The sequence below is a fragment of the Nicotiana sylvestris genome, chromosome 2, assembly GCF_000393655.2.
Source record: "Nicotiana sylvestris chromosome 2, ASM39365v2, whole genome shotgun sequence".
Lineage (NCBI taxonomy): Eukaryota > Viridiplantae > Streptophyta > Magnoliopsida > Solanales > Solanaceae > Nicotiana > Nicotiana sylvestris.
Window position 1 is genome coordinate 50,286,862 of NC_091058.1, and position 10,779 is coordinate 50,297,640.

General features: G+C 39.1%; 1 protein-coding gene across 1 annotated transcript; it reads right to left on the reverse strand.

The window, feature by feature from the left end:
• Nucleotides 1-9,953: 9,953 nt before the first annotated feature.
• On the reverse strand, nt 9,954-10,508 carry LOC138884904 (uncharacterized). Its single transcript, XM_070165768.1, has one exon. The coding sequence runs from the start codon at nt 10,506-10,508 to the stop codon at nt 9,954-9,956; it is 555 nt and encodes a 184-aa protein (XP_070021869.1).
• Between the last annotated feature and the right edge of the window lie 271 nt (nt 10,509-10,779).

Sequence of the window (10,779 nt, forward strand, 5' to 3'; positions counted from 1 at the left end):
CCAAGATACTCAATTGCTCTTCCTCTGGGACACACCTTCGGATCACACCATCCGTGCAAATCTTGAACAAGTACGGCTCATCCCAATAGAAGTCCAAACTATCTCGCTTGAGATTCTTCCTTTGGTTAGAAGAGAGCTAAAATGGGATTATACCAGTCACAAGGAAATTAGCAACATCGGCAAACCATGGCATATCATTCACTGACACCGAAAGAAGTTGTTCATCAGGAAATGAATCATTGATCTCTAGGCCATCACGAGGCCTCCCCTCCTACTCCAATCGGGACAAGTGGTCCGCCACTTGGTTCTCACGACCCTTCCGGTCCACAATCTCCAAATCAAACTCTTGAAGTAACAAGACCCATCGCATCAGTCTAGCTTTGGAGTCCTTCTTCATCATCAAGTACCAAAGTGCGGCATGATCAGTATGAATAATAACCTTAACACCCATAAGATACGGCCAGAATTTTTCCATTGCAAACACTATAGCCAAAAGTTATTTCCCGGTCACCGTGTAGTTCACTTAAGCATCATTCATTGTCTTGCTCGCATAGTACACCAGATGAAAAATTTTGTTCACTCTTTGATCCAAAACAGCCCCAACCGCAACATTGCTCGCATCACACATGAGCTCAAAGGGCAAGCTCCAATTAGGCGCGGTAATGATAGGAGTGGTGGTCAACTTATGCTTGAGAAGTTCAAATGCTTGCATACACTTTTCATCAAACACGAACTTAGCATCTTTTTCCAACAACTTGCACAAGGGATTCACTACCTTTGAAAAGTTTTTGATAAATCTCCGGTAGTGTCAAACCACCTTTTTTACACTCCCGAAGGTATATAAAGGGAGTTTTACCAATTTAAGTGACATTATTCGAAATGAGATTATTTATTTATTTTCAGAGTCGCCACTTGGAATAGTTTTGGTGTCCCAAATCACCGGTTTATTTTAAATCCCAAATCGAGGAAATTTCGACTTTCCTTTTGAAGTCTACGAACTAGAAATTCTAGATAAGGAATTCTGTTACCCGGGAGAAAGTGTTAGGCATTCCCGAGTTCCGTGGTTCTAGCACGGTTGCTTAGCGATTTATTCTTCGCTTAATTATTTAACTACTCATTTTAAGACCTATGTGCAACTATCCTTTTATCGCTTTTTAAAAAACTTGATTTATTCGTAATAAAAGAATTGAGTTATGTGTATGTATACTCTTTTCTTTTGGCACGTCGAAAATCATGTCACGTGAATGTGTCCATAATTAATAACGCTTTGTTTATTTTTTTAAAAAAAAATTGGTTGAGGTTGCGCGAACGCATACCTCGAGTCTTTTAAGAATTAAATTTGTAATTATGTTACGCGAACGTATACATAATCACAATACTAGCCTAAATCGAGCCTAAAGAAAACTACGATTATTTGATATTCGTTAAATCTAAATTATGAAACTAATGCAAGGGCCACGTATTTCGGGATTTGATTATTCAAGGTCGGTTAGTGTGTTCACATTTGGGGTTTAATTCAACAAGACTAAATGAACACGGGAAAAGATCTTAAAAATATTTTGGGGCACACAAAATGGCCCAGAAATCATAATTCTTGAGACCCAATGCAGGCGCTGATAGCAAAACAGCCCACGTTGGGCTTGGATTTTAAAACAAACCCAGTTGTGCATTGGCACAGGCTGGCCTGCCTACTTCTTTGCATTTTTAAACCATGGTATGCATAAATCAAGAGCTACAAAAAAACTTCTTTGCCCAGATTTAAAAGTTCGAATTTACAACCATACAATTGAAAGTTAACCATAATATAACTGTTTGCAAGCAGTAAACTATTCATGGCTAGACTCCAAATATATGATCCCTTTTTGTTCATGAGAACATACAATAAGGAATGGATGGCCCAGCTTTATAAAGTCAGGTCCAACTCAAACTTAAACATTGAAACATTCATCAAGCTTGAGGAAACGAGACATAAATACAAGAGTCATTTGGTCTTGAAATTGGGCCCTAAAGGCAGGGAGTGAAATTAGAATATAGGGCAGCCCAAATGTAAATTTCAGCAGGCTGCCTTGGCTTAAAATAAGCCCAAACCCAAAATATTCGAATCTCTGAAATTACAACAAATTCATGCAAAGCTATTCCCAGAACTGTACTTTAAACTTACCAAGCACACACGCTCAGGCACATTAATTGCAGCCTAGCTTGTGAAGCGTAAGTTTGATTCAACGTTTAGACAGTCCTAATATTACATAACTCTTAGTATTAAATAAAAACTTTACATTAATAAACAGCTCTGCTTTGCTGTTAAAACTTATGCTATTGTTTTCTTGAAACAAGTATGCAAAATGATAAACTAATCTAATACTAAGCTATTATAGTTTGATTGTATATTAACATGTAAATCCCACCTTAAAGCTTTCAAATCCAATTGATCCAACCAACTGGTGGTTGAACTAATAGACTACAACTCATGACCAAACAGCCAATAGAAAAAATGAAAAATAAAAACAGTATGTTGAGTAGAAGGAATCAGATGAAGGGGAGAAAGTAAGCATTATGAATAATACCAACTAAATGTTGTTTTAAGGCAAGGCTTTTTCTTTTAAAACATTTTCCTGCATACTGAAATGCATAGAAAGAAACATGTAAATCTGATGAAGAACAATGAACAACACATAAATTTCTATTATTGAAACATACAACCATACACACATAGTCATGAATAACTTCAGATTGCACAAACAAGTTCATTCTCATAGCTAGAGTGTAGTTACATACCTATAGATGATTCAAGAAAGACCAAATAAAGGTCACTAAAACAATTGAGCTTTCCCAAAAGGTAATGAGCAGCAGCAAACAGCAAACGACACCCAAATCACAACCAAGTTTATCCTTAAGAACCAAGAGACTTCAGCCAAGGAAAACCAGGAAAAGAACCTTCTACTTCAAATCATATTTTCAGCTTTTAAGAAAACCAAGGAGGAAAGTTTTTTCTAAATTTGAAACCCTAGTCTTTTCAGCAGAGTATGTCCTTTTCTTATCCAATATGAAATTTCAGAATAGTACAGCATCTTTTGACAGTTGTATGTCCTTTTCTTATCCAATATCAGCATTTTTGCTAAGGATAGGGACAATTGTCCTAAATACTAGAACCTTATAATTTTGGCTTAAGTAAAAATCCAATTTTACCCTTTAAGTTACTGCTTATTTCAATTTACCTAGACTCTTTTACCTCAAAATAAGTCCTTAAAGTTTCTATTGGTTTCCAAATCAAGCCAAACAAATCCAGAAAGCATTTAAGAGACTAAATTATCATGTTGAAACAAACCCTACTGATCTAATTCTAATTTAAAACTAACCCATTGATCCATAAAGGCTATTTATCTAATTAACCCTAAAGAACACTAAATTGAAACTATACTGGTAACAGAAACAAAGTGAATAAATTATCTAACCTGATTAAAGACTTGAACCTAATCATGAAAGAAAAATAGGAACCTAATTAATCTAAACTCATGAGATTCAGGCATGTTTTTATCAATTAAATACCATACTGAAACATGAAGAAGAAAAGAGCAATCAGGCTATCTGTACCTCTAACATTAACCCTAATTAATATAATGCAATCAAAAATAAACTACAATATGCTTTAATTGACATATGAAAACAATTCATAATAAGCTCTAGATTAACATGATATCAAACCAAACTTAAAGTCTAGTTAAAACAATGCATTCACACTAAAAATAACTGAAAGTGCTAATTATTCTAATAAGCTAGATTAATCTTGAACTAATACTAAATCAGTTAAACCTAATGAAACTTGAACAAACAAACTGGAGTAACTAATGCATTCTAGAACAAGAATTCTTAACTAAACAAACAAATTTCCCAAACTAAAAATCAAAGTACGAAGAACACTGACTCGATATTTGAAAAGGAAAGAAGGAGGAAAGAAAGAAAGGAGAAAAGAGCTTGGCAGAAGCTTACCATTGTGACTTGGAAACGACAGAAGCTTTGGAGTCGAACCTTGCTTTGACCAATAGAGGTCTTTTCCCTCAAGGGATCCAGCTCTGCATGGTTTTGACTCCTTAAGAGAAAAGACTTCTGGGAGCCTAAACTTGACGGAAAAGAAAATTAACGAAGCTTTGGGGTCGATTTGAGGAGATTAGGATTTTTGGTTTGAATCTTAGATCCAAGATTTGAGCCATTTGGTGGGATTCGAAGAAAATTGGTTGGGGATTTAGGATGAGAAGAGGACGAAGATCCCATGGCATTTATTTGGGGATTTTTGTGTGACTTAGGGTTTTGGACGGCTTCTTCGATTCAAGATTCAAAGAGCTCAGCGGGGATTCGAAGAAAGCTAATTGGATATTAAGAATGAGGAGGTGAAGGGGAATTCAGGGTGTAAATTTGGGGTCGATTGGACCACCGGAACCGCCGTGAAGCGATTTCCGGTGGGTGGTTTGCGGTGGAGACGGTGAGGGTTTCATGGTGGCTAGGGTTTGGATGTTGAGAGAAGGGAGACGAAGTGAGAGAGGGAGGGTCTGATGGGGGTAGGTCTCTTCGGACAGTTATATAGAGAAGTACAAAGCAGTTCCGAGCCGTTGGATGATGAAGATCCAACGACTGTGATGAAATGAGGCAAAAACGGGGTCGTTTTGGGGTTTAATGGGGTGGACCGGTTTAAATCAAATTTGGGCCTGGTTCTGGAGACGGGTTTGGGCTGATTCGAGCCAAATTCTGGGCTCTTTTTGGGGGTCCAATTTCGGAAAATAGACCCCTTTTCTTTTATTTTCAAAATCTTTTCTTTCTTTCTTTCTTTTTCTTTTAATTAAAAATCCTAATAATTAAAATGAATCCTAAATTACCTAGAATATGAAAAAAATTAAACTAATTAATTAATTACAAAATTATAAAAGCTACTTAATCCTAAAGAGAAAATCAATAAAAAGGATAAAAATGTAGAAATTGGTCCCTTTTTGTGATTTTCATTTTTAATAAAACAAATAATTAATTTATTAATCCTAAAAAATATAAAAATAAATCCTGAATGCAATGCATGATATTTTGGTATTTTCTTTATTTAAATAAAACTTAAACATGCACAAAAATGCAAATACTTAAATAAAAATCCTACAAAAATCCCTAAAATATTAAATAATTAAAAGAAGAAACCTAATTATTGGAATTTTGTAGGACTAACCCATGTGGGGCAAAAATCATGTGCTCACAACTGCCCCTCTTTGCTCGGAGACACGGAGGGTTTTCGAGCAAAGATAAAAAGAGCAATTATGAGGGATTTTTGCCCGTTTGAAACCCCATGAGAAGCATTTTTTTAAAAGAGTCTGACCGAACCTTGCTTTAAAGATTGCCTACATATCCTTGGCTATAAAGGAATCAGGTCAGTGTACTTCTGGAAGTTTTGGTAGCTGGGACTACCAAGAAAGCTGTGATTCCACTGTTGTTGCTGCTTGCTGAGCTCCTTATTACACAAAAAATGAAAGTAAAAATCTAAGCTAGCTAAACCTATCAACTACGAGTTACAAGATTCCTATCTATAAATCTCTTGAGGCTTGATCTTGAGTCTTAGCTGGTCCTTGCTGTGGACTTCGATCTGAATCTTGATGCTCGTCAACTGTAGGTGCTGGTTCTTTCTTCAGCTTTGGGTCAAGGCGGGACATGCGAAGCTTGTGACTTCAATCATATCTTGGGCAGTTCGCATCTTTCTCCGCTTTAACCTTTTGAATCCACTTCTTTTGTTCTTTTCCTTCTTTTCTTTATTCTGGATTGAGACTCATTCTTTTGGTCATCTCGAATTCTGTGCCTCGAGGCAAAACCTGCCTAGACACCGAAAACAAACAAACGAACGAAATTTTTCTGCCCCAGTTTTTACTAGGAATATTTCATGAGTTATTTGCAACTAAAATCTACATTATTTCTCTATTAAAAACAATAAAATAAGGATTGTGTGTTTAAGAGGAAAGATTACGGAATGGAGGCCCTATGTCTAAAATCTCAACTCAGGGATTGGAGCCCTAATGTTGGTAAAAAGTGACTAGGGAATGGAGGCCCTATGTTTAAAAACTCAACTCAGGGATTGGAGCCCTAATGTTGGCAAAAGGCGACTAGGGAATGGAGGCCCTATGTCTAAAACCTCAACTTAGAGATTGGAGCACTAATGTTGGTTAAAGGCGACTAGGGAATGGAGACCCTATGACTAAAAACTCAACTCAGGGATTGGAGCCCTAATGTTGGTAAAAGGCGACTAGGGAATGGAGGCCCTATGTATAAAACTCTCAACTCAGGGATTGGAGCCCTAGTGTTGGCAAAAGGTGACTAGGGAATGGAGGCCCTATGTCTAAAAATTCTCAACTTAGGGATTGGAGCCTTAATATTGGCAAAAGGCGACTAGGGAATGGAGGCCTTATATCTAAAAAATCTCAACTTAGGGATTGGAGCCCTAATGTTGGCAAAAGGCGACTAGGGAATGGAGGCCCTATGTCTAAAAACTCAACTCAGGGATTGGAGCCCTAATATTGGCAAAATGCGACTAGGGAATGGAGGCCCTATGTCTAAAAATTCAACTCAAGGATTGGAGCCCTAATGTTAGTAAAATGCGACTAGGGAATGGAGGCCCTATGTCTAAAACTCTCAACTCAGGGATTGGAGCCATAGTGTTGGCAAAGGGTGACTAGGGAATGGAGTCCCTATGTCTAAAAAATCTCAACTTAGGGATTGGAGCTTTAATGTTGGCAAAAGGCGACTAGGGAATGAAGGCCCTGTATCTAAAAAATCTAAACTTAGGGATTGGAGCCCTAATGTTGGCAAAAGGCGACTAGGGTATGGAGGCCCAATGTCTAAAAACTCAACTCAGGGATTGGAGCCCTAATATTGGCAAAAGGCGACTAGGGAATGGAGGCCCTATGTCTAAAAATTCAACTCAAGGATTGGAGCCCTAATGTTGGTAAAAGGCGACTAGGGAATGGAGGCCCCATGTCTAAAAAATCTCAACTCAGGAATTGGAGCCCTAATGTTGGTAAAAAGGCGACTATGGAATGGAGGCCCTATGTCTAAAAACTCTCAACTTAGGGATTGGAGCCCTAATGTTAGCAAAAGGCGACTAGGGAATGGAGGCTCTATGTCTAAAAACGTATCTCAGGAATTGGAGCCCTAATGTTGGTAAAAAGGAGACTAGGGAATAGAGGCTCTATGTCTAAAAAAATTTCAACTCAGGGATTGGAACCCTAATGTTGGTAAAAGGCGACTAGGGAATGGAGGCCCTATGTCTAAAACTCAACTCAGGGATTGGAGCCCTAATGTTGGCAACAAGGCGACTAGGGAATGGAGGCCCTATGTCTAAAAACTCAACTTAGGGATTGGAGCCCTAATGTTGGTAAAAGGCGACTAGGGAATGGAGTCCCTATGTCTAAAAAAAATCTCAACTCAGGGATTGGAGCCCTAATGTTGGTAAAAGGTGACTAGGGAATGGAGGCCATATGTCTAATAACTCAACTCAGGGATTAGATCCCTAATGTTGGTAAAAGCATAAAAGATTGAGGTTGGGAGTCCCAAGCTAACATTTTTTTTTCAATTTTCATTTTTCAATAAAATGCGGGAATGAAACTTGGAGTGAACTTCCCTTATTTGAAGTGGTTGTTGCGGCAAGCTGTTTCTAGCTCTTGCGTATCTTTTCCCTTTCGGCTGCACCTGCTTCTCACACGGTTGCTTTGGGTTGCACCTATTTCAACTTTTCAAACAAAGAACAATTGATAGTTTGAAACGGTGGTTGGTTTTGTGGACTTTATTGTTTTTGATCACTTGGTCTTGGTTCAACTCTTTTGGTTGGAACCTCTGCTGCTTTGCTGGCTTTTCCGAAAATTGATCTTTATCCTAAAACCGAGGAACTCAACTTTTCAAAACTTCTCATGACGGCTTATAGGCCTTGGCCCTTTCATTTTATTCTGCCTCTAGGGGATTTGACTTGGGATTTCTTTTCATTTTTAATAAACTCCTATTTCAAAGCATCAGTTATCATGGCCAGTCAGGATCGACTTGATGCACTTGCTAAGGCTGGGTACTTTTATTTGGACTTGGCTTTTATTAAGCAGAACCCTGTAAAACCAATCTTGCCACCTTTTCTTTACATTAGATTCGGAACAAAGTTAGATCGAAAGGGATTCAAGGAAAAGTAAACAAAGGACAGGAAAATGAATTTAAGGAGAAGTGTCCCTTTCGGGGAAGAAGAAACGGACTTATCATGGATGCATGCAGACTTCAAATAGACATGACATGCTTCTTGTACTGGATACCCGATCCGTACAACTAATCCGACTTCTCACATACCCATTGCGATCCGTGTTTTTTAAACTGAGGAAACTTGCCAGGACCCTTTCAGTACTAGTGGTGGTGAGGGGTTCTTTCTTTTCGATCAACGACACCCTTTTCGGGTTTTCGCCAATCGACCTCTCTCATTTCTCTTCTCATCATCGCCTTATAGTGCTCTTTTACGAGTTTTTACTAATAAGACTCTCTCAATTTATTTCTCTCATCTTGATTGCACTGGACCAAAAGACCACGTTCTCCGATTTTGAAAAACCTTTTGCCGATTGATCGGAAGGACTTGAATCAGGTTTGGGTAAAAAGAACTTAGATCGAATTACAACTTTGGAACCGTTCGGGTGGGATCATCACCAAATCATTATAACATCTGCCCCAATTTCACTTTTGTGGGGAAATTGGATTTTTTTTTGGTGTGACTGAACCCCAGAGAGAGGCTGCCTACGTATCCTTTCGGAATCATGTCGAACGTAGTTCAGGGAAAACATTTTTGTTTGTTTTTTACAAGCATCCATGGGTTCCAAAGAGGGGAATGAAATAAAAGTAACCTGCTCAAAAGGGTTAGCCAAGGAGTGTATGGTGTAGAGAGAATGAAAGCCTTCGTCATCCCAATCAAACAATGTTGTCATTGCAGAAAGATTAGACATAGTACCTCTTGACTGCATTTGCATTTACAGCTGCTTCGGGATCATTTCCTTCAATGTCTCCCAAGCACACTGCTCATCTTGGCAATATCTTTCTGATGATGTATGGGCCTTTCCAATTGGGAGAAAATTTCCATTTTGCCTCCTAATGATGCGGAGAATACGCCTCAAAACGAGTTGCCCCACTTCAAAATTTCTAGGCCGCACTTTCTTGTTGTAGGCACGGGCCATTATTTGTTGATACAACTGCCCGTGGCAAACTACGACCATCTTTTTTTTGTCAATCAGGGTCAACTATTCCAAACGGGTTTTGACCCACTCACTGTCTTTGATTTCAGCTTCAACAATGATCCGAAGAGAAGGGATCTCGACTTCTGCGGGTATTACGGCTTCAGTTCCATAAACCAAAAGATACGGGGTTGCTCCGATTGATGTGGGCACAGTAGTGCGATAGCCCAACAATGCAAAGGGTAACTTTTCATGCCACTGCCTAGAACTTTGGATCATCTTTCTCAAAATCTTTTTGATGTTTTTGTTTGCTGCTTCGACGACACCATTGGCTTTAGGGCGATAAAGAGTAGAATTCCAATGCGTTATCTTGAATTGTTCGCATATCTCTCGCATCAAATGACTATTCAAGTTTGCAGCATTGTCCGTGATAATAGTTGCGGGGATACCGAAATGGCAGAAAAGATTGGAGTGCACAAAATCTACCACAGCTTTCTTGGTGATAGATTTGAGAGTGATTGCTTCAACCCATTTAGTAAAATAGTCGATGGCGACCAGTATGAATCTGTGCCCATTTGAGGCTATTGGCTCGATTGTCCCAATAAAGTCCATGCCCTAGGCAACGAATGGCCAGGGCGCTAACATGGGATGCAATTCCGTGGGAGGTGCATGAATCAAATCACCGTGCACTTGACACTGATGACACTTCCGAACAAAATTGAAGCAGTCTCTTTCCATGGTCATCTAGTAATAGCCTACTCGGAGGATTTTTTTCGCCAAAACATACCCGTTCATGTGGGGTCTACACACTCCTGAGTGCACTTCATACATGATTCTTCCAGCCTCTTCGGTATCAACATATCTTAACAAGTTGAGATCCGGAGTCTTTTTGTACAAGACATTGCCGCTCAAGAAGAAACCACTTGCGTGCCATCTAATGGTTCTCTTTTGGTATCCACTGGCTTGCTCGTGGTATTCTTTGGTTTTCAAAAATCTTTTGATGTCATGATACCATGGCTGAACATTTGGTTCTGCCTCAACCGTATTATAGTAGTCGTGCCTTTCCCTGATTTGGATTTCCAAGGGATTAATGTGGGCATTGCCTGGGTATAGCAGCATCGAGCCCAAAGTGGCAAGTGCATCAGCTAGTTCATTATGGCAACGAGGGATGAATATGAACTCTATCGACTTGAATCGCTTGCCAAGTTCTTCCACATGTTGCTTATAAGGAATAAGCTTGACATCTCGGATTTCCCATTCTCCTTGAGCTTGTCGCATAATCAAATCTGAATCTCCCATGATCACTAGCTCTTCGACATCTTGGTCGATTGCCATGTTCATACCCATAATGCAAGCTTCATACTTGGCAGTGTTGTTTGTGCAGAATAGCCAAAGCCTGGCTATGGCCGGATAATGTTGACCATTGGGTGCGATCAAAATGGCCGCAATTCCAACACCTTTTTGCGTTTACCGCTCCATCAAAGAACATTTTCCAAGCATTGGTGTCCTCGGATATTGCCTCAAGTGAATTTAGCTCTTCATCAGGGAAGTAGGTATTCAAAGGTTGGTA